General features: G+C 28.8%; 2 protein-coding genes and 1 pseudogene across 4 annotated transcripts; 2 read left to right on the top strand and 1 right to left on the bottom strand.

Annotated features, from left to right (window-relative positions):
- The first annotated feature begins 277 nt into the window (after positions 1-277).
- Positions 278-1260, top strand: LOC146889014 (small polypeptide DEVIL 11 pseudogene; annotated as a pseudogene).
- Positions 1261-12310: 11050 nt separating this feature from the next.
- LOC114178422 (FKBP-like peptidyl-prolyl cis-trans isomerase family protein) lies at positions 12311-15855 on the top strand. Its single transcript, XM_028064316.2, has 6 exons — positions 12311-12446; positions 13439-13556; positions 14650-14783; positions 14863-14942; positions 15328-15420; positions 15522-15855. Exons 2-6 carry the CDS (start codon positions 13448-13450, stop codon positions 15670-15672), a joined length of 567 nt encoding a protein of 188 aa, XP_027920117.1. The 5' UTR covers positions 12311-12446; positions 13439-13447; the 3' UTR covers positions 15673-15855.
- Positions 15856-17886: 2031 nt separating this feature from the next.
- Positions 17887-21987, bottom strand: SDIR1 (RING/U-box superfamily protein). Of its 3 annotated transcripts, none has more exons than XM_028046019.2 (9): positions 21764-21987; positions 20817-20979; positions 20608-20662; positions 20442-20494; positions 20113-20341; positions 19832-19946; positions 19267-19312; positions 18637-18762; positions 17887-18216 (listed from the first exon to the last, which is right to left on the bottom strand). In XM_028046019.2, the coding sequence occupies exons 2-9, from the start codon at positions 20892-20894 to the stop codon at positions 18097-18099; spliced, it is 822 nt and encodes a 273-aa protein (XP_027901820.1). In that variant the 5' UTR covers positions 20895-20979; positions 21764-21987; the 3' UTR covers positions 17887-18096. The 3 variants fall into 3 exon arrangements, with proteins under 3 accessions (XP_027901820.1, XP_085531179.1, XP_027901828.1); XM_085675053.1 differs by having other exon boundaries at positions 18637-18759; positions 20817-21009; positions 21764-21951; XM_028046027.2 differs by having other exon boundaries at positions 20817-21009; positions 21764-21951.
- Between the last annotated feature and the right edge of the window lie 3273 nt (positions 21988-25260).

The raw sequence follows: 25260 nt of genomic DNA on the forward strand, positions 1-25260 counted from the left end.
TACTAAAAATTTTAACCTTAACAGTAAATGGGTAAAGAGTCTTCTTATATTTTACACTTTTAAAAGAAAGACATGAAATAAATTGAAATTGAAATTAAAATTAAAAATTTTGTTTGTATTAATTTAGAACAACATGACAGTTATTACACTGGTGATATATTTAAATTTATGGTGGGCCACTGTTGGGAAAGGAAGGCCCAGGTGATACCCAGTGCCACACACATACCATCTGCTCTGCTACTTCTTTTCTCAATCTATCAAACCCCTTATAAATATTCACCCTCTCTCCCTTCTTTCCTTCTCCCCTCACTCACTCACTCATTCACTCATTCTCAACAATTGCTTCTCTTCTCTCCACCACCATGTCTTCTTCTACTCCTCCATCATCATCATCATCCACATGTACTGCAACCACCACCACCGCCGCCACCACCACTTTGTACTTGAATAGTACTGAGAACTGCGAGGTGTCGAAGAAAGAAGGGTCATCAAGGAGCACTTCCTCCACCACTTCCCCTCTCATCAAGAATTCAACCACTCAGGGGAAGTGTGCTTTTGCAAGAAAGTGTGCAAGGCTGGTCAAAGAACAAAGGGCTCGTTTCTACATCATGAGACGCTGCGTCATAATGCTCATATGCTGGCATGAGTACAGTGATTCATGAACACAACAAAATGTTTCATCACAAAAAAGATCCACCAAAAAAATTCTCCTCTTCTTTCCTCTTTCTTCTTTATTTTCTTCTCTTCTCCCTCCGTCTCTCTTCTCTTTGTATGAGATCCTTTTGTTGGACATGAACTTTTTCTTGGAGTCAACTGTACATAGAAATTTCAGTTTCGTTCTTCTCTTTTTTGCTTGTGAGCTAGAAATGTTGATCATGGGCTTTTGTTACTGGGTTTTTAGCCTCTGTCATAGATGTTTCATCTTCATCTACAAGGTGGAGCTGCTCTGAAGTTTAATTTCATATCTACTATATGGTAAATTAGAATTGAGAAATTAACTGAAATTAATATATTTTGACTAATGCATATAACTTTTTTTTTTCTTATAAATTTTTAGGAGTTTTTGTTTTTTGGGATTGAAGAAGAAGTGATGGATTTTGAGATCTAAAATCTGAGAGTGAGAGATTTCTTTGAAGCATTGCAGGCTGATGAGGTGAGCTGAGGTGTGTGCTAGGCTTTGTGTAGATCTAATGTGTGCTTAGGATGACGCAACACCATACTTTCTATAATCCATTTTAATTAATTTCTTATTTCTCAGTATGTTCTCACCGCTGTTAATTATTAATTGCCTACCATATACATTAAATTATTTTAATAAAAAATTATCTTCTAGAAAATTATGATAGAAACATGCTAATATTTTTTTCTTTTTTTAACTGGTATTGTCTCGATATTTTTCTTTAATTATAATTTAGTATTAAAACTAATAGGTTTACGGCAGATATAAACATCTTTGGAACGAGGAAAGGGGCAAGCAACAAAGATGCCGTTTCCTCGGTCAAAGGTATGCACTAACTTTGGTGCTAAATATTATTATTATGGTGTTTACGAGACAAATTAATAGCAATTTTTTAAGGTCTTTATTACTATGAGATCTTTTTGTTTAACTCACACATCCATCTTCTCAGTTGAAAAGGTAGATATTTCTCATCTTGAAATAAATAAAGTATTGTAAAATAAAAGACTTACTTTTTGTAATCAAATCAATATTCAGTCTAATAACTTTTGTCATGTTAGCGAGAATTGCTGAACCTTTCAAATCTTAAATGCTAAAATTTTATTTTCTTTTAATTTTATAAAAATAATTAATTTGATTATGTTATATTGAACAACAAGAAAATTTAGAATTATAACAATCAATTTGTTAAAGAGAAGACAAGAGTAAAAATCATGTCTTCCATTCTGGATATAGAGTGGAAATTTATTGAAAGATACACATTTAATTCTCTTAATTTATTAAAAGGATATTTATTTAGCTTGTTAGTTAGACATTCATATCTTGTGTACTTTTAATAAATAGTATTAAATTATTTTTAACAAGATAAAATATTTTATTGATGTAAACTTTAATAAAAATTTATATAAATATAAAATGTAAGATATTCTAAAAAAATAATAAAGTTATATTTGTAAAAGTAATATATATTATTTAAAAAGAAAGTCATTCAGCAGCGAGAAAGAAATAAATGCAATTTCTTCTTGATATAATATTTTGTATAGAAATTATCAACCGGTATGTTTTAAAATACCATGGGTGGGTGGCACAATAGATTATTTTGAAGAAACTCCCAACTCCCAAGGCCATTTTTTTAATTTTTGGTAGAATGACAAGATTGTCCTGTGAGAAAGATGCTTTTGAACTTTTTTAACAAGCAGATGCAGTTTGACGAAAAAACTTGTGAAGGGGCATTGCTGTAATATGGTTCACTGCATGTTCCTATAGTTAAATACTGCAGGATTGATTAATTAATTATGATATGAGTGAAATTTTGGAAGAGTAATTGGGATGCAATTGAGGGGTAGTATTGTCCATGAAAGAAATTATTTACAGCTGGGTTTGCTGTGGTTTACACAGTGGGAGTGAAGTTGCAGAACCGGTATCAGAACCTGACCCTGCGTAAAAAAACAAAACAAAAAAAGGTTAAATAAATAATATATTCTTTTTATTTTCAAAGATTATTTAACTTAGGAGGGGTGAAATGTTCACTAAACTAAGCACTTTTTTGGAAGAAAAATAACCATTTACTTGGCCTCTAATGGTGAAAAAGATGTGTATGAAAAGTTGAAAAATAAAATAAAAAATATTTATTTACAATATTATTAATATTATTTTATGACTTTGGGAATGGCAGGCTGGCTCAGACGCTGACAATGGCATCGCAGGCGAGAGAGCAACACATGGACTCTCAGTCACTCAGACACAAGTTAATTTAAATTATTTAAATGTATAAAGATTAATAGTTACTTTTAATTTTTTTATAAATAAATAAATTTTAAATTGTCGTTTCTTAATAATGTCACGAGAAGACATCACGATAAAATATATTGTTAGCAATACAAGTAGGAATAAAATTTAGTGTATTTTCTTAAATAAGTTATCTTAAAATAATTAGAAACATTTTTAATTAAGAAGATTAGGGTGTAGGTTAACTATAGAAGAATTTTAGTTGCTTTATGAAATAAATAAAAGACTACTAATTTTAAAATAGATTCTACTTGTTACAATAATAAATTGATTTAGTTAAATAAATATTTCAGATATTATATATCTATATATTATATATATTAATAATGTTATACTTTTTATTAAAATACTTTGGGACTATCTATTTATTAATTTACTTAAAAACTTAAGTTATACTATTTGAATTCATTAACCTTTTATATAATTGCTTGAAGAATGTACAAACTTGAACCTGTCAATTTCCCTGAAATTTAACACATGAACTTCATTGAAATATATCCACAATCCAAATAAATTTATTATGTATAAAATGAAAAAACTAGAGCCTTCAAAACTTAATAATTGACTCTTTGTAAAAAAAAAGTTAAATTGAGTTTTACGTAATTATAACAATTCTGAAAGATTGGTTGTCTATAAAATTCTTCAAAAAAAAAAATAGTCAAGGAGAAATTTTAAATTAATTTTATATTTCATATTGACAAATTTTAAATTATCCGTGAACTTTGTTCTTTAAGTGAATGGAAAAAAAACTGGAAGTTTAAAATTTTGTGTTACTATGTGTACACTGATTGAATATTTCAAATAGTTGCTATGTAAGAGAAATATTGAATAATGACACTGATTGTGTTACTATAAAATACATTATCTTTGATGATACTTTCTTTTCGTGTTAGTTTGATATAATGAGTCATCCTTTTTCTAAAACCCTCTTTTGATGAAAACTGTGTGCAATCACATAAACATGACCCTAAGAATCTTAAATTAGGTTGGGATGTTAATGATTGGGATTTGGTTTGGCGTGAAAGACTATTACCAATACAAGGAAGTGGAAAAAGAAAAGAAAAATGTTCATGCTTGAAGAGCCCGAAATCCAATACATGATCAAGAAAAGGTGAAAACATAATCATCTCATATCTCTCAATCCACTCTTATATATGGTTAGATTATTACTAAAATCTCCATCTACCTTAAATTTGATTTGGACCATAACTTATCATTGACTTATGCTAATCTTAAACAAGTAAAAGAATACATAGTAGTAAAAGAAAATATTACACAAAGGGAAGGAAAAATGTTATTTATTATACAGTTTAAAAAAAACATATAGTTTTAAGAAGAAAGTAAACAGTATATCATTTAGTTATTTTCGTATGAATCATCGATCTTATCTTCTGCAAAAGTGCATATAAACCACGTGATAAATATTCTTGTAATTTAATTAGTTTTCATAAGTAGTGAAAAGCCTTGACATTATGTATGAGCTTCCGATGAATAAGAACATAAAGTTGGGACACATGTATTGTTGTTCCCTTGTTGTTGTATCTCTCTTAAGTTTTTTTTTTTTTTAATGTAATTATGGTCTTTTGAGCAAGTTGTTAGAGAACATAGATTTTCACTCCATGATGTGATCTTAGTATTTTTATTTTTATATCTAAATTTGATTGTAATCTACATTAATGAAGAAAAAAAATTCAAACTCTATCGACTATCATTATCTTTTGTCCCCTGTTTGAACCATCTTTGTCTAGTTTGTTTTTATATATCCAACAACATGTACCCATCTACATAATGGCATCTCGTAACCTCGAAAATTGATAGTTCATTCTTCATAATTGTTGAACAGTCATGCTCCTCTCTCTCCACATTTTTTTTACACAGGAAATCCTTGTAATTATCGATCAATACTTGTTTTTCCTTATTTGTTTCTGAATCCACTTTACAAGAATTTTTGTTTTTCATATACAATCTATTTTATTTTCTACAAACATCCAAATTTTCTCTTACTATCTTAAAGTGAAATTAATTATTTTTAAATTTGTATATTTAAATTATATCTTTCTTTTAAAATAATGCTTTATATTTTATTTTCTTTCAAAATACACACAAGTAATAAAGTTATACAAAAATTTGTTATTTAATTTGTTTGGTTAAATATATTTTTCTTTATTAAACATAGGTCAAGTTTTCTTAACATTCTAAATATTTTAATGATTGATTTTATAGTCTAATAGAAGATTAAGTCTGTGAATAGAAGTTAGATGTTTGTTTATAAATTCATTATATAATTATAGTTTTAAGATTTTTTTTCTCCCTTTACATTTTCTCTAATTTGTAACCAACAAAAATTGTATATAGAATTTGATCATCATGCAAGTGAAAGATTAAAGGGAGTATGAATTAGTATTGGTATAATTATTATTGCAAACATAGTTTTTGTATTATTTATAAGCACGGGAATTGTATAATTGTTGTTGATAACAGATACCTATAAAAATTTACATTTTCGGATGATATGTTGTTAGTTAGACAAGACCTAGACGGTATACAAAATTTCATTAATTGTCTTAAGCAACTAAAGTAACGAGACATATATCACAATTGGTGACATTAGTAAAATAGATATTGAAATGATTCTCTCTCCTGTAGAAGTATATTACTTAAGGGTTGGACAAAACACCATGGCTTGTGATTTAAGCACAGGTGATTATGAATACTTAAGTATGACATAAGGTAGTGTGCATATGTGTCATGTATGGTAGTTTATGATGCATGTCATAGTCACTTAAGAATTTGTTGGAGGCTCTAGAGTCCTAAGACAATGGAGGAGTCTTCTAGATCTTGTTGGATTATTTTCAATGAGAGATTTACTCTTAAGTATTGGTGGTAACCAGTGACAAAACTTCTTAGTGTTATAGAAGGTTTTAGCCCTCAAGCTTTTTCAATATAATAAATTAATATATCGGATTGCATTTCATTCAAGCAACAAGTGTGTTGCTCAAGCGAAAGAAACTTGCTCAATTGGATATTTTATTGAAGCAGTGGACGATATTATGCTATATATTATGTTGCTTTTATATATGTGATAAATTTTTTGGTGACAAAATGTTGTATGACAGCTTGATTAATTAAATATGCTCTAAAAGGTATATGATTAATTTTGAAATGCATGACATGATGTATGCATGATATATGTCATTTTTTGCCAGTCTTTCATAGATGGTAGATATGATTTTGGTCACTTATATACATCTATATGCATTAGAATATATTTCTCTATAAGGTCTTTTTCTATAAGAGTGACCTTGGTGGGTGACATAGGGATATACGAGGTGGTATCATGTATTGGGTGACTGTGATAAACACAAAACTCAATTAACATATGTATTTTGAATTTATTGTTGAATAATCATATAGATAGGACTTTTGGTTCTCAGAAGATGAAAGAGAACTACATAAAGCTGGTGGTGTGTGTTTATTTAGCTTGATAGCAAATATTTTGTTTCACCCTTATACTAATAAGATAGGTACGCAAAGATCTAATATATTCAAGACATATTAAGTGTTAATCTCTAATGAGACTTGTTTATCATGATTTGAAGTCTTTTGGAAAACATCTTGCATTTAGTCATGATAAAATGTATGATTAGATTTGAGTTAATTAACATTCATAGATCTTATTTATATATATATATATATATATATATATATATATATATATATATATATATATATAATAGGTTGGATCTTATATTTTATTTACCTTAGTTATACCTTATGTTCATTATATCTTATTATAACGGTTATACTTGAACATTGTTGTAAGTTCAATGTAATCAAATTTCAAGATATTGTTAATAATTTTGGGGTGAGGGTATTTAGATGGAGTGTGTGGTTGTGTACATAACATCACATATTCTTTGTTATACTATGTTTAAATCTTTATAAATTAGTATTTTATTATAATATAATATTTATTAGTTTTTAGTTTTGTATATTTTCTTTGAAGTATTTGTTTTCATAATTTATAATTTGATTGTCAATTAAATTTTAAATAATTGGATGATGTTAGATGTATATTTGTCTGTTGCCCATGCGAGCATAAAAGGTAAATTACAATTTTAACTATTAGTAATTGTTGATGGTGACAAAGATTGATTGAAAGTAGTAGTAATTAATTAGATGGTATGCTTCATCATAAATATATGGAGTGTTATTTTTAGTGAATTCTTTGAATTGTAGCTGTTTTTTTTTTTTTCTTCTGTTGTTGCTTTAATGTAGTATAAAATTATTGTAAAACTAAAAATAAACTTTACAATTTTTTATTATTATTTGTTATTGCATGATCAGTTCATTAAGGAATTGACAACATAGAAAGATGTTGGAAGTTAAATATAGACTTAATTAATAAATTTAATCTTATTTAACGAACGAAAGACATAAAACATATATAGTGGATTTTGATATGGTGTTTTTTCAACGTCATTAAGTCCACTAAAATAGACCGTCTACAGCATAATGACATCATTTCGTTATGCAAAGATTCATGTACATATGGTATAGATAGCAAAAGTATATTTTTTGTTGGACAAAGATATAATCATATTACAACTCTTATTATATGTTCTTGTGTGTTCATATGTGATTTTTTTTCATTATTTTATATTAGTAATTTATTTATAATCTTAATAATTATTATACGTGGAAAGCCATAACTTGATTTTAGATTTTAAAGATTGATTGAAAAGTGATATTTTATTTTAATTTGAAACAGATAACTTAACGAATGAGACACTTTTAGGAATAAAGTTTGACTTATTGATAATTGTATTGTTGTCTTAATGTTGGTTTTCTTTAACGACCATGGATGAATCAATAATTATTAAAGGAACTTGGAATCTAATTTCTAAGATATTGATGATGGTGAATAATATTAACGAATCATTTGTATTTGTTGAAAAGGAACATATGAGTAGGTTTGAAAAGTTTAAACTTAACAATATTCTTACATTTAATTTCCTTTATTTTATGTTTTATATAGTTGCATTATATAAATCTTATCTATGTATCCTTTGATTTTATAAACATTGGATATTTTATGAATCCTTGTAAATATTATTATGAATATTAGACAGTTTGAATATGAGAAATAATAATTGTATCATCAAATTGTAAAGGTTAAACAATTTGAACATGCTAAATAATATCTTATATTACCAATTCTTTGCGGAAGCAATAATATCTCTTTGTCATTGATTTTACAATAACATTGTTTTTGTTTGCTAGGTAATTGAGTCAATATATAAATAATTCCTACTTTGTCTCTATTTATTATATTTATTCTTTCTATTTGTTATGTTTCATTTAGTTTTGTGATTAACCTTTGTTAGTCTATGAATCTAGTCCTATCTACAAGTTGTTATTTAACTCTATAGAAAAAAACGACAACAACAAAAAACAAAAATACTTGAAGAATTAGACTTTACAAGAAGAATTTGCTTCCAATGCCTTTTTGTCTAGCTGGCAATAGTTAAATTATAGTATAGTTGATTTTCAAATCAGCAATATAGATCAACCATCTTAGTTAAATTCTGGTATAGTTGATATTTCTTCAAAAATTTTAAGATAATTTTAGATGTTACAATGATGTTTAAGATCCTAAAGAAGCAACTGATGAGCTACTCACGTTAATAAAATTCAATAATGTAACAGAAAAAAAGTCGAATATTAATTCATATCCAACAAACAATAAAATCCTAAAGTCAAGTTTAAATTCATTTGACGAACAAAGAAAATAAAAGCAGGGCAGATAGAAGACACTTGATTGAACAATTTTGGTTTCTCTCTACAAAACAACATCCTCAAAAATTGAGTTTTCTTTGGAGCTGGATGCAAATCACAATTAATTAGCTTCGTAAAAATTACATACGTATATAAACATTTTTATCTTTTATAGATTTATTAAGTGAATTTAGTGTGTTGAAAAACAACTATAAAACACCTTTTTCTTCCTTCTTTTTATCTTTAATTTATAACCTTCTTCAATTATCTTTTATAAATAGTTAAGTATTTTTTGTGCCAGTTAATGTAATTAAAGTATACTTTTTTAAGTATTCTTTTTGAAATACACGTGTTTGACTTTCGTTAATTATTGATTCATTCATACTTTTAATGTTGGTTATCTTTTATGATCCATGAGTTGATTTTATATTTTAAAAATCGATTACAAAATGATCACTAATTTTTTATTTAAAATGAATTAATCAATAAATCATATCTATAAAACTGAAGTTTGACTATAAACTATTATATTGATTTTCTTTAATGATCACTTATAGATAAACCATTATTGATCAATTTGAAGTGGACGAATGAATGAGGTGATATATTTGAAAGAGAAATTTACTTAATTAAAAGTAAAAATGTATTGAGTGAAGTAAAATTAAAATAGAGACAAAAGAAATGATTGAATAAGAAAAGTGATGCGTTTTTGGAAGCGAAGGAAGAAAAGCGAAGTAAAAAAGCCCAAAGGAGAGGGGAGTGGCCCTGGTGGGTGGGTGGTGGGCTCTGATGGGTAAAATCCAAGAAAAGGTGGGACCAAAAGCGAAGCATGTGTAGAAAGGGTGTTTGTGAAATTGAGGCAAGAAAAACCCGTGGGCAAAGGAAAGGACTAGTTAGTGGGTGGGCCGGGCCCAAGGACGTGGTCAACGGTCACATCAGCAAAAGGATTGGCACGTGTTGCTTTGGGATTGGAGCGTTGGAGAAAGAGAGGAAAGAAAAAGGGTATGATGTGAGTGCGAAGCAGAGACACTCAGACACCGCGCACGCACACTGACACATCAACTGCTTCCTCTTCTCACCCACTCTCTGTCCTTTTCTTCTTTCACCTTTCTTACTTATTATACTTAATATTCCAATTAATTTTACTTATATACTTATTACTAACATGTAATCCATGAAAATACTTATAATTAACTTTTCCTTAAATGCATGAAAATAAATTAAATAAAAATTAGGTAATACATGCACTTACAAAAACTAAAAATAATAAAATATTTACTAAAAGCTAAAATTATTTTAAAAAGTGAAACATTCATTATTATTATTATTATTATTATTATTATTATTTATTATGAAATAAAAAAAAATAGTATCTTTATCTTCATTCACACTTTCTTTTCTAATTATAACTAGTCAAAACAAATAACATTTATCTGTGGTTTGCATTGCACCAAAGTGGAGGTGTAAAAAGGGAAAGGAAAAGAAAGAAAGGGATGTTATGGGTTTCCTATAGAAGGAAATAAAAAGTTGGAGAATCAAGAACAAAAATGTGTGTACAAGTCATCCTTTACATAAATATAAAATAAAATAAGTCGAAAATTATAATAATACAACATAATACTAATATATATATATATATATATATATATATATATATTACTTGAAAAAATCATGAAGGTGACATTGTTGATTTTTATTCTTAATTTATAATAAAAGTATTTTTCTTTTACTTTTAATTAAAATGACTTTTGTTTTTACTTAGTTTTCAATATTTTTTTTATTTTTTTAACATGTTTGATTTTTCATCATACATAAAGGTTAATTACCGTCGTCCATATCTGAAAATTGGTTTTTTTATCATTCAGTGTAATTTCATTATGAAATTATAAAAATAAGGTAATCTTTATAGACAAGTTATAACTTGACACTGATTTTCATTATGAAATTATCAAAATAAGGTAATTATTTAAAAAAATATTAAATTTAAAAAATGTTAATTATCAAAATAAAGTACATTCGACTTCAATATATTTTACAAAAGAATTATAGTCGTCACAAAATTATATGAATTCGGTACATTTTATAAAATACATAAATCATTTAAATTTTCAACTTTATCATCAAAGTCATGTTAATTTTGTATCACTTTATTTCGGTTAGAATAAAACCGTCTCAGTAATAAAACATATGATTATTTTTTTATTGAAGATCTTAAGGATCGGAACTTAGTAGAAAAATATAGGTTAAAATTATTAACGGATTGGTTTAAGTAAGTTTGTAATTAATTTTAACAAGAAATTGGAAATGAGTTAATTGAGAAGAGTACTGAAATATTAGAAATTAGATATGTGAAAATGAATTCTAATTTGTTAGTCAACTCGACTTATTACGGTTTTGAGTCAGGTCAGGTTAAAAAAAATTCATTTTTTTTAAAGTGGATTGAACTAAACTCGACTCACTTAACTCATAGGTTAAAGTACTTCTAATTATATTTTTAATTATATAGGTTTACAATCTTATATTTTTAGATGCTAAAATGTTGCTCAGTAATATTTATATAGTTTGAATGTTTAATTTATTTGTTTGTCTTTGTTTGTGAAGTTATATACATTAATGTTTTAATCTTTAACTATTATCTTTATAATAATATTTAAAAAATTAAGTCAACATTTTGATTCCGCTATTATAAAAAATAAATTAAATAAATTCATTCTTATTATAATACAATAAATATATAAAATAAATTACAAAAAAAATAACACATCCATAAGTGAACTAATCCACTAATTCGTGATAAATCGGATCAAATTGCAATATTTTTGATTCACTATAAAGTAAATTGAATTGAATTGATAATTTCTTAGTTTAACCCGTGATGAATCAAACCGTACGAACCAAGTTGACTCATTTTAAAAAATTTTATATTCATGCACATATCCATTATCCATTTTATTATCTATGTATATATCCATTATATCTATTTTATTATGCATCCCAAATCTTAGATAAAAACATCAAAAAGAGTTGGCAATTTATTTTTAAAAAATTAATTACAAAAATTTCAAAACTAAATTATTTTTAATCTACCATAAAAGGTTTTAAAACTGAATAAACTCACAAACAAATAAAAGAAGTGGGATTCCGATCCACACAGTAAAAGAAAATATGTAGGAAGGTAATTTCTTTGGATATATAGCAATTTTTGAGCTCGCAAATCCCAGAAAATAATGGGACCCAAAAATCTCCATAAATCAAGAAGTTGTGAGCTTTTGGATTTTATTTGAACTTGTATTCACTCTCTTTTGGATCCTTACAATTGATTTAATAAAATAATAATTTTATATTTTAAAATATTTAGAAAATAAAAATCCATTATTTTAGCAAAACAACAAATATGTAACTTAATTTTGGAAGAAAGAATGGAATCTGACGATGAAAATCTGCTCATTTACTAAAACAACTGTACTTAATATTTAACTCCCCAGTCTCCTCCTTGCAACGTGTAGCACACGCGTAAGCAATTTGACAAGCAATGTAAACCACGCTCTGTTTGCGGCGCGTGGGCATGATTGTGCTGTGGCATTTATTCTTAAAACCTCTGAAGGAGACGAGTTTCTTCAAACGCATGGCCACTCCAAATTCGGCGCTTTCATCAATTACACCGTTCACTAGCTTCGTTCTTCCGTTCACCTAAAAAAAAGGGGTTAGTTTCCTTTCGTTCCATTCTTTCGTTGCTTCCGAATCAGTTTGTGAGGGTTTTTTGAAAAATTCAATCTTTTTAAATAATGGGTATTGTGAAAACTAGGCAAACTTTACAGATTGAGGGTTCTTAAAATGGAGAACTTGAATTTCTGTTATCTCTGTTGTTTTATCGAGAATTGGACTGTTGTTTTTTTAATGCTATTGTGATGGGAATAGATTACTGAGAGATGAGATGGAATCTGAATTTCATGATTTCATTCAATTTATCATGGTAAATGTTGTGGATTGTATTTTATTTGTGGCTGATGTTTAGTGATTGCTGTGTTCTATAGGTTCAATTTTTAGTTTCATATTATTATTTTGCATGTACTTCTGTACTGAGAATACGTTGAACCCTTTTGGACTGTTTATCTTACCAGGGAGGGTAAAAGGAAATTTTGGACCCTTTTCCAACATTTGCCCCCAAATTCCCTAATCCCCACACTAAGAATAGTTACCGCAATGCATTATAAAGTTGGTAATTTAACTTATACTGCAATGACATTCAGACAACTGGAGATAATAATTGAATACTGTCCTTGAACTTTAAATCTACAACGGTTCGTGTGAGCTTCACCAACTTCACAACGCGGCCAAGATCATGATCAATTTTTTAATGCTTTTTTATTTGCATAGTTATGAAATTGATTGACTTTCCTTCCAAGAACATTTGTACATACAGAAAGTGTTGTAATTGTAATGTCTGTTACTTTTCAAAAATTGAGGGACCACAACTAGTTTAGTTCTTCTTAAGATATAAGAATGGTACTGATCGAAAACTTGGTGACTATGGTCATTAAATTTTAATCTTTTTTGGTACTTGTGTCTTGTTTGGATTTAATTCTATCTATTCCGGGAAGTTTGATGACTTGATTTAATTCAACCTTGTGAGGTGCATGACATTGCTCCACTTATCCCTGTTTATGTTTCTTAGCTTTTCTGTCTTATGAACAGAGTGAAACAATGGGTGATGCAATTGATTTGACCGGTGATGGAGGAGTCATTAAGACCATTTTGAGAAAAAGCAAAGCCGATGCTGTTGGCCCTACAGAAAATTTTCCTCTTGTTGATGGTATGTTTGTACTTGCACGGTGAATATTTTGTAACTTGTCTAGTAATGGACTATAGTACATGCCAGTCTCAAAGCAAGATACAGTACAGTCAACACCTTTAGATTTTGGCTACACAGCCGTCATGTTTTTTGTGATTTTTATCTTGTAAAGTGACTCTTGGCTTTTTAGGTGCTGTAGAAGTCATTCCGATTATTAGCTGTCTAGAAACCTGCTTATTAGAATAAAAATGAGCATCTCTAGTATCTTATGCATTAACCAATCATATAGTACTAATTTTGAAAGCTTGTCATATTGTCTTCACGCATGATTTCAATTCTAAAATACATGGGAACACATACATCACACTTGCTATAACTTGACTGTTAAAATTTCCCCTTATATGTGAAAATGTAATTATCTTCACAAGTATCTCTGTGTCAAGGTCCATCTATTTGAGAGTGTTATAGAGACATCATCTTGGACTATTACACAGTGGGTTGGAATTGCATGATGTTAGGACACTTACAAGGAAAAGTTTAGCTATTAAGGCCTAATTTGGATTAGTCTCTAGCTCGGGGTGAGTTTTCCATTTAGATACAGAGTTTTTCTGTTATTGTGAATTGAGTGTATAATCACACTTGTAAACCCTTTATTTATAATCATTCAAAGTATAATATAGGGAAACTTTATAACGGCTAACAATGTAGAATATCTCTAATTATCAACTGTACATAATTCCCTAATTACTAGATCAAATCATATCTTTTGCGTTCCTCCTGAAACTGGCGAATACATGTCATATGAGTCTAACTTGTCACAAATGTGGTCAATACTGGAGCTCTTCAGGGATTTAGTGAGCATGTATGCAATTTGGTCATTGTGTTTAGTCTGCTCATGGAATGTGAATGGCAGCTTCACTGTCACATATTAGTTGAGTATCTAATGACAATATTCAGAAGTGTACCTTTCATATGATGCCTTTTTTGGCCTATGAAGTTTATCTAATCTGACCATAAGTTTTAATTCTCTAAATTGGATGTGTTTGAAGTTTGTTTGCATGAAATGCTTGATTTTACTGATTCTCATCTAAATGTTGTTGTTTGTGCTGATCAGTTCACTATGAAGGCACACTTGCTGATACCGGTGAAGTTTTTGACACAACACATGAAGATAACACTATATTCTCTTTTGAGATTGGGAAGGGCAGTGTTATCAAGGCTTGGGAGGTTGCAGTCAAAACCATGAAGGTCTAAGAAAGCATACTTTTGATGAAACTGCATTTAGATAATGGTTTTGATCCTGATATTTATCTGCTAATCTTGCTAGGTCGGAGAAGTTGCAAAAATAACTTGCAAGCCAGAATATGCATATGGCAGTGCGGGATCTCCTCCAGATATTCCTCCAGAGTACTATTCTCATGCCACAACTATTGTTAGGAAACATAATAACTATTAAACAAAAAACTTTAAAAATGAAAGATGTATCATAGAAAAATGTGAAAGCTGGGATACATTTTTAACCTTTAAAAGGCATGAACGAAAAAACAACCTGGGATACAAATCTACTAGTATTCCAATTATCATGTCATGAAATCAGCCTCTGTGGTACATTTGGTAGGTGTGAAATAAGTCAGGGTGTTTAAAAGAAGAGAAATGAGATGGAAATAATTTGAAAATGTTGAGACCTACCGAACTATTTATCACTTATTTCTACTCATGTTTCTATTTCTCTTATCATCTATTCTCTGTATCTCTTCAACTTAAAATTCATAATTTTTCAATTTCCTTGTAGAGCAACACTTGTTTTTGAAGTTGAGTTAGTTGCCTGTCGGCCAAGGAAGGGCTCCAGTTTGGGAAGTGTTTCAGAGGAGAGAGCAAGGCTTGAGTAAGTAACTTTTTTTAACATTTTACCAAATACATGTGCTTCTTTTTGTTTTGGATGTCTCGTTCACTACAAAATAATTAACAATATAATGGAAAAAACAGCGAGCTGAAGAAGCAGAGAGAGCTAGCTGCTGCTGCCAAAGAGGAAGAGAAGAAGAAGAGAGAAGAAGCAAAGGCAGCTGCTGCTGCACGTGTGCAAGCAAAGTTAGAAGCCAAAAAAGGTCAAGGAAAGGGTAAAGGTAAAGCAAAGTAGGTCTCATAAACATCTACACAACAACTTTGATATATTTTGATGACAATCAAATCAAATAGTTATGTGTTATTTACTATTCAGCATCTCACTCCAAACCATGTATAAATGATTGGTTTTGTCCATCCAGATAACATAAATATGATGTTTGGTAAGATACTACATAATCAGAAGCTAGCAACAACATTTTCCTGGGTTTTTGTCTATTTATATAGACACCCTATTTCATTCCTTCCTACTTTCAACCAAGGGTGGTTGAAAGTAGAGACGTAGCTTAGTTATGCAGTGAGGTGAACTTAACATGTGTAGATAGATATTAACAATTGTTAGTGAGTTAAAAATTATTGAAAACTATAAAATCATTAAACAAAATATGAAACCTACATATTTTTTATGATTTTAAGTAATTTTAAACACTTCCAAAAGATAATTTCAGAATCGATTTTACCCTATCTTAGTATTCTTATCGCGTAATTGTAATGCTATATTATCTTTTTCCGAAAGGTTATTTTGGAAATAATTTATCATCCTTTTGAAACTATTATTCTAAAATGAGTTTTCCAGCAAAATATATAATTACTGCCAGAAAAATATTTCTGGGGAGCTTTTCTCAATGTTCTTTCGAACTTTTGTAGGCATGGGCCACATGCAAAGACATTCTAAAAATGGAATTTAACACCTTTTATAGAAAACTGTATTTCCAAATGAATTCCAAACGATTTCCAAAAACTCGTTTCATAACGATAATCATAAATCTCATTCTGACAAATCTCATTCTGACATGTTACAAAATGGTCTTTCGAGAAGTGTTATCGTTTTTTAATTAGTTTTTGAAGAAGAGATTGTTAAATTAAATTCATTTTAAAATGGTATGTTTTGTAAGGGGTAAAATTTCTGCAATTTAAAGTGCGTTTTTAATGTGTTTGGATAGGAATATTTATAATTTTCTTGTAATATAAATCTACTAAATTTTTTTATTATTAATAATAAAAATAGTTTATACTTTTTAATTGAGTCCTTATTGTTTATTCTTTTTTGTTAATTTTTTGTTTAATCTTCCTCGTATTAAAAAAATGCAAATGTTGTTTATTCTTTTTGTTTAATCTTCCTTATTAATAGAAAATAATATTGTGATTAATGAAAAATAAAGAATGATTTTAATTGGAAATTTGTTAGATAACAATGATGGTTTTATCAACGATACGTGGAGACAAATAACAAGATGATGGGCAAGATAACAACACGTCATCTAATTAATGAAATTTAAAATTCAATTAAAAAATATAAAAATTTCAAATGCTCTAACAAAAATAATAAAGACTCCATTGAAAATACATAAATTTATGATAAGCTTGAAACTTACTTAAATCACATTACTGATAAAAAAATTATTTTAATATTAAATAATTTTTAATAGTTTAAAAATATAAGTCTATAATGTTTTATGATCAATATTACTGTCATCCAAAGTTTGTCAAATTTTTTAAATTGATATTAACCAGGATTTTTATCGGATAAGGTTAATTTCAATTAGAGTTGCTCATAATTATTTTGATTGAGAAGTAAAAGACAATCCCACAAGCATCAATCAAAAAGTAACAGTGAAAGGTAACAACCACAAAGAAAATAGCATTTATCGAACAATAATTTTATCAACACTAACCCAGAAATTTCGAATTAACGTTGACGGAGAAAAACTTCAGCACACATAAATGAAAAATAATCTCAACAAGGAAACTCGGCATCACCTCTCAAAAAATTACCTCGAACTAAGCATAGTCTGAGTTCTCAATTGGCTAATTTTAGAAGATTTTTGTTATTTATATTTATGATTAATCTTAAATAATACTAATTATTTATCTATTATACTCCCACGATTACCTTATATTTCATTAGTTTATACACATAAATTTATTGCGAGACAGAAAATAAAAAATCATTAGAAATAAAAAAAAGTATTATTTTTGTTAGTTTACACGAAAAAACCCTAATAAGATCCTGTTGTGCATAGATTAATTTTTTTTAGTTTTATTCATCCTATTTCTCTAATCTGATTACACAAACAAATAGAAGTTAAAGATCGCCACTTTTAAAAAATTCTACCTTTTTTCATCCTTCAGTTGAACAAATGAATCAATTAAACACGGTTGAAGTGATAAATAAGCACTGCGCAGCGACACATAAAAAGGGAGGGGAAATGGTAGCAGTAAAGAAAAATTTGTGCAGATGGCGCTGGGTTACGCACAGCAGCCGAAGAAATATAAGCTGAATAGTTGTTACACGGTATTCTGCCCTTCTTCTCATCCCTACACGTCAGGGTAATTACACCAATACTGGTCAAGACCTACTATTTTTGATACATCATCACACTAAGTTATAGTTGTAGACTTTAATCACACCTCCATAAATAAAAATTAGACGATGTATTCAAACCATGTCCGCGATATCATTATGTCCATTGTCACTCCACCCAGATCCAGCTCGAAATTTACATACAGGACATGTCCCTTGTTGGCGCAGCCAAGGATCGATGCAACTAGCGTGAAACTTCAAAAAATAAAAACATAAACAAGGTTTCAGAACCAATTTAATCGGATTAACAGATTTCAACCACATTTGTACTTTATTTTTTCTTTTTACCGACAAATGTTAATCGTTAGTATTTTATTAATGAAAGATCTGAACTCAGAACCTCTAAAACCCTCCATTTTAAACCCTTCAAACCAACTTTATAAATCTCAAATGTGAAATGTTAGTGAGGGAGTTGAAACCACATTTTTACTTACAAAGTGGTCATAGTTTAGATTTTCCTTCGCATAAGTTCAAAGTGACAATAAACTTCTTTACTTCTAAATATCAGAGAATCAGATGACAACAGCAGATATGAAGTGACACAATAAATCATAAAGCAACATGAAAAGCTTATTGTAGACCAAACGTCACAGATTAGCAAGCTATGAAACAAACCTGATGCAAGCAAGGTAAGCTACGCAGTACTTCACCGACATTAACTTGCTCCAAGCATACACTGCAAGTGAGTTCATCGTCAGAGGCTTTCATGCTTCCAACAGCCCCTGAAATGTCTTGCTTCTTCTGCCATAAATGAAAAGGAATGAAGCATGCAGATCAATGTAGCAGCTCAGAAAAATAAAATTCTACAATTTGAGTGAGGAAAAGATAGCAATATAGAAGAACAATAATAACCATGTCTTTGCCCTTGAGTGAGATTGGATACACCGACCGAAAAATGCCATAATGTTCTAAACTGAATCGTGTATGTACTCTAGACAAACCACGGACTTACAATGCAGACGTTGCATATTCACATGATAATTTAGTCATTTAAATCACCCAAAAGAATTGCAATGAATAGACAAATAATAATGATGTAAAGTGATACAACGTTGTACACAGAATAATACATCGGCATGAACAGGGACAACACTTTCCCCTACTGTCAAGAATAGCATTATCATAACAAGAAAAACATGTAGAAAAAGCATGCAAGGAATCAATGAAGTTATCATGAGAAACTTTGTAAATTCACTTGTTAGACCACAGATTGAGGAAAAAATAAGGCCAAAATGTAGACAATACCTCAGCAGAAGTGGATGATGATGCTGGTTGCATTGATGAACCACCACTGTAAGCAAAAGCAGCTTCTTGTCAAATAATCGAATGCTAAATTAATTTACTTTGCACACATACGCTACTTCTAAATGAAAGGTGAAAATTCCCATTTCAATTAGAATTTCAAGTTAATACCAATAACAGGCAGGCAAAATTTTACAGGACAGGACGTTTTCACATGTCAACAGCTAATAAAGAAAGTATAGTTAAAGGTTGTCTTCGTAAATCATATAAAACATGGTAATACACAGTAATCATAAGCACCCCAAATAGCATGGCAGTAAAAAAACTGGTGTTTCCATGCCATCATTCAGAATATAAAATTCAGTCAAAACTATCATAATTTCAACATGGCATTTTTTCATATTATCAACTCTTACCCTCAAATGAGTCCTCATATTTGATATTTAATTAATAAGATGAAAATAGAGAGCAGTATTTTTGCCGCATCACACAAACATGAGCTTCTAGTGTAAAATATTAATATCCATGTAAAGGGAGAACATAACAACGGGTCTGATTGATTAATTACCTCTGGGGACCAGCAACCTTATACTTGTGAACTGGAAGAGCATTAATCTCTTCCTCGGTCATGGAAGGTGCAGTAGAAACATTATCTGAATCTAAAGCTCTTAAAGTTTCATAATCTGATATTGGAAAGAGAAATATGTAATCAATATACTATATGAAACATCTGAAGAGATTAGAAAACAAAAATTAACTATAGTAGAAATCATTTTCAGAAAGTTCCAAAAACATTATGAGAAACAAAGTAGCAATTTACAGCACAAAAGACTGAAAATAACTACAAACCAAGATCATCAAACTCCCGGTCAAGAAGAGCAAGCTGAAGTCTGAGACCCTGCAGACGCCCTCGACTTGCAAGTGCTATCGATGGTGGCATATGCAACCTCAGTTCTGTGTGGCCAAGAATGCCACTGGCTGCTGCTGCATGAGCTTGGGCCTGTGCTTGAAGCTGTTGACATGTTGCATACATCCTCAACATTGTTGCCATCAAGAAAACACCGAGCACCAGCCAGAGCTACAAATAGAGATAAGACCTTATAAACCACATGAATAAATTAATGCCATTTTTTCATTGAAAAACTTGCATTCCGACTTTACATACTACAGGACCTTACCAGAAAATTTGGGGACATCTGGTGAGAGTTCAATATCATGAATAACAGAAGAACTGAAACAAACATATAAACAATAAGAAATCGATGGGACATTGAAAGAAAATATATTGGGAGAAATAAAATATTAAAGAAGAAAGTGATAACAAAAACATAACAACATGAGTACCTGTGACGAGAAAAGTGAGTGAATTAGAATTACTAGGACGAGCTGCATGAACACGCTGGATAAAATATTGGAATCAGTATGAAGTTTTAGACTTTCAGTTGATATTTTATTCATAGAACAAAAAGCAACAGAAACAATAAAGCATCACACGTGTCAGCTCCACCAAAACATTTATACAGGTGCAGACCACGAATACAGGGAGTACATACCAATGCTCGCCTCTCCGGTATAAATCCTGGAAAACCATTTTCAATATCTGCTCTTGTTCCTCGAAAAACAAAACTCATGACTCTATATTTGAAAACTTGACTTGAAACTTCAAAGGTTCACTAGAGAGTTGACAGAAACCAGCAAATAAAACCTTTGAATATTCTGAAATATCAAATAAAACTTTTGAATATTCTGAAATATCAAATAAAACCATGGTCAGTAGACAAGAAATCAACAACATATAAATGGCAGAGTATAAAGTTCAATAGGAACAGAAAACAGGGGAAAATGAAAATTTTCCACGAATATCATATAAACATACAGACAGAAGGTATCTAACATACTACATCTGAGCCTATCAGGATCATCCCTACAATTGGCCAACGCTAACAAACATTAACACATATCTATCATAAAAACAACATTCCCACAAAGGAATAATAAAGGATCAAACATGGAATCTTGGTTAGCAATACATAAATCGCTAAAGCACAATAAATCATATACTTCAATTTTCAAAGTAATCCGTGAACATTTTACAATATTTAACCCTTAATGATCCTAAAACATGCATTCGATATTTAGTTTATTTATTATATGGAGCACTTATGGAAATTTAAGCATATCAAAGATTGACAAAATCCATTTTTCACAAAAACACACAAAACACCAGAACCGCGGAGCCAAATCACTTCCAATCATTGCATACAATTCCACAATTTTGAAGATTCAACCCAATGGAAAGAAAATAACGTCAATCAAGAATTCACCAAAACCTACCCCATTGTCATTTAACGGCATCAATCAAACCAACCGCAAATCCTCCATAACATTCAATTGAATATAAAAGCTCAATCATAGTAATATCAATAACAAAAAATAAAAAAACTTCAGGTGATTGAAATTTTGAGAATGAAATCGCGCATGAACAATGAAAGAGGGTTACCAAACTTTACGAGGAACGAAAGCGGCCAAATGTGATTGGGTTGTGATCGGAAACAGCTATAATCCGCTTTCGATCACAAGGCAGAGTCGGAATTAGATCTTTCACCTCCGATTCGATTTGATTCGAAACCGAAGATCACTAGAAATGTTGATGTAGTTTTCTCGTTTTCTTTTTGGTTTTCTTTTAATATTGGTTGAACAATGGTCAAGTCTGTTATATTTGTGGTCTGTAGCAATCCTCACATTATGTCTTCATTCTCAGCATTTTAAAACTTTTAGAACAATAAAAAGTGAAAAAACTATGTAATAAATAATAAAATATAAAAAAATAACATTTTTAAAAATAGTTTTATATTTATATTCTACCAAATTTATATATACTTTTTAGGATATTTTTATTTATTTAAAATTATTATTTTTAGGATAATAAAAAACTTAAATAATATGTTTATTACAATTTGGTTTGTTATTGAAAATATTTCTTTCACAGAAATCATATATATATATATATATATAAGCAAAATAAAATAGAATTGATTAAAACAAATAAAAAGTTAAAAAATATAGAAGATTTTTAAATTTTATTTTTTAAATAATTATTACTAATTTTATCTTTGTAAGTAAGTGTTTTTCTAAATTTATCAGTTTTTTATTTTTATTTGACTATTTTTATAAATTTAACCATTTTATTATAAAATAAATAAAAACTATGTATAATAAAATTATAAATATTATTTTAATTTTATAATTATAATAATAATAAATAATTTATTATTTTTAATTGTTATAAAAAATACTAAACGTATGTATTTTCACTACTACTTTTTAATTTTTATCATAAATATTTGTATATAATTCAATCAATGATTTATTAGTTTTATTTTCGTATTAAAGAAATCCTGTAGGCATGTTTGTAATAATATTAATACTCGAAATAGTTGAAATCATTTAATAAAAAATTATTCATTTATAACCAAAGTCAACTAAAAAAATTTAAAATAAAACTCTAATTAACAAACTCAAATTGTAATCATAGTAAAAATTGGAAAAACTTAATAAAATAAAATATCAAATAATATAATAACCAATACATATTTTTTTAATAAATCGTAAATATGTCTAATAATCTTTCTTGAAATTTTATTTAACTTGTCATTTATAATTTGTAACCTTAACATGCTAATAAAATTTTACATTTGCTTACTAATTCTTCCTTTAATATCACTTTATTTATATGATTTATTTTTAATAGTATCACAATATTCATGTAATTTTTAATAAAGTATTTGTTGTTCTACTATAGTCATTCAAAGTTTTACATATACATGTAATAATATTATGAAAAGATAATGATAGAAAAATACTATAAAATTAAAATGTTATTTTTAATTAGATTACAACGTATCAATAAGAAGTTGGAATAATTATACATTATATAATTTTATAATTTTTTTCACATAAATTTTGTTCCACAGAACTTAAAGTTTTTAACAAAAAGAAAATATCTTAAAACACTGAACCATACTATTATAGTGTGTTATACATATTGTATTGTTTTATTAAGTAGGTTTGATAACATGTATTGTGTCATACCTTAGGACATGTACGTATTTTTTTTTTATACATTTATACGTTTGTTGTTTCCCTGATTTGCACAAAGTAGAAAATAATGTAAAACCATATTAAAATAAACCATTATATTTATACAAAGAAAAGAATTATATTATTCACGTAATATTAGAATAACATTAGAAGTAAAAAAAATATTTATACAATGATATTATTCACATGATATTAAAAGTAAAAATAATATATATTTGTATAAGAAAATAAATCCAAATATATAGCTAAAAAGTGGTAAAATGATCTCATCTTCATTTTTTTTTCTTTTGTGGTTCTTCCTTTTTTTTATCTTTTTTTTCTTCCGTAATAGTTAAATTTAAAATTTCAAGATTATATAAAAGTTAAGAAAGATAAAAATTATTGAAGTTAAAAAAAAAAAGTTAGAGTTAAAGGGAAGCAAAATAACAACTATAGGAATTAGATTAATCACATGACAATTGTCACAACAGCGGTATATGTTATTGTCATATAACATCACTCTTATTTGACATGTGAAAATTTTTCAAAAAACAAATTCTAAAAATAATGAAATCAAAAAATATAATAAAAAATCGTGAGCTAACACTTAACACATTAATTAACGTCATTACTGATGTACTAACCAAATTGTAACACATTTTAAAAAATTATGATCAATTTGAGACTAACACAGAGATTTGATGACCTAATTAAGATTTTCAAACAAAATATAAACCCAAGAGAGTTTAAACCTAATTTGAATAACAGGAAATTAGAAAAATATTTTATATGTCAATAAATAATTAAAAAAAACATTTAACGTGATAGAAATTTTGAAAAAGAAATTATGTCAACAAGATAAAGTCAGAATCACATCTTTCAATGTTGAAGATCACTAGAAACAATAATATCACTTTTTTGTTAACGAACAAGACAGCTTATAGGAATTGCATTGACACAACGTTGGCGAAATAGAGCTCAACAAATAATACGTTGTATAAAAGTTTAGCATCTATAATAAACATGTTATCAAATAGTTGATTGCAGCTTTGAAGATTGATTTGTTTGGATACCGAATTTCTATCTTTAGACAAATATAAGAAGTTTAGCTCTTTGCCTTGCAAGCTTGAGCCTACGGGGCTACGGTCTATATCTGGAATAGTAAATCTCAATTTTTAAACGAGTATACGAAATTTAGGCTCAAGCCCGGTCTGTCCGGAATAGTAAATCTCAGTCTTTAAACGAGTATGAGAAGTTCAAACTCTTCACCTTACAAGTTTAAGCTTAGGGACTCTGATTTGTTCAGGATAGTAAATTTTGGTTTTTAAATAATTATGAGAAGTTCAGACACTTCACCTTGCAGACTTGAGCAGCCTAGGGGACTATGGTCTGTCCGGGATAGTAAATCTCAAATCTTAGACGAATATGAGAAGTAGATAAATTTTGGACCTGGAATCCCTTTAGAACAAGACATCCTAATGATAATACACCCCACTACTCCTAGGTGATAGAGTGAAAAATAATCGTTGTGAAAAATAATCGCTTCTAGCTCTATAAATAAATCGTTTACATGCTACTAAAGGACATGTACATTTTTTTTAGTGTTTATGGACTAAATATATGATTAGATTTAGCATGAACATAATGAAATAATTTTTTTATATATTAATAAAAATTATAATATACCACTTGAATGAAACACTAACACAAAAAAGGCCTTTAACGTCACCCCAATAACGTCTGCTTAAAAAAAGCCCAACGTTAAAAATGCGCGGTGGCATTTTTGTAAATAACGAGACATTTTTAACGTCTGACGTGGAGCGGGCAGACGTTACTTAACGTCTGTTAAAAAATATCCCGACGTCACTCAAAAAAGGACGTCAGCCCCCAGCTCGACAGACGTCCCTTGACGTCGGA

Source organism: Vigna unguiculata, chromosome 1, assembly GCF_037176805.1.
Source record: "Vigna unguiculata cultivar grain cowpea cultivar isolate G323 ecotype 2 chromosome 1, ASM3717680v1, whole genome shotgun sequence".
Lineage (NCBI taxonomy): Eukaryota > Viridiplantae > Streptophyta > Magnoliopsida > Fabales > Fabaceae > Vigna > Vigna unguiculata.

What these genes read in the sequence shown, in the direction of transcription:
- LOC114178422 (XM_028064316.2), top strand. Translation starts at nt 13,448, where the DNA reads ATGGGTGATGCAATTGATTTGACCGGTGATGGAGGAGTCATTAAGACC. An exon ending in AAATTTTCCTCTTGTTGATG is followed by an intron (nt 13,557 to 14,649) that starts GTATGTTTGTAC and finishes TGTGCTGATCAG; the next exon opens with TTCACTATGAAGGCACACTT. An exon ending in GAGGAGAGAGCAAGGCTTGA is followed by an intron (nt 15,421 to 15,521) that starts GTAAGTAACTTT and finishes TGGAAAAAACAG; the next exon opens with CGAGCTGAAGAAGCAGAGAG.
- SDIR1 (XM_028046019.2), bottom strand. Translation starts at nt 20,894, where the DNA reads ATGAGTTTTGTTTTTCGAGGAACAAGAGCAGATATTGAAAATGGTTTT. An exon ending in AGATGTCCCCAAATTTTCTG is followed by an intron (nt 20,342 to 20,441) that starts GTAAGGTCCTGT and finishes CTCTATTTGTAG; the next exon opens with CTCTGGCTGGTGCTCGGTGT. An exon ending in CCGGGAGTTTGATGATCTTG is followed by an intron (nt 19,947 to 20,112) that starts GTTTGTAGTTAT and finishes TTCCAATATCAG; the next exon opens with ATTATGAAACTTTAAGAGCT.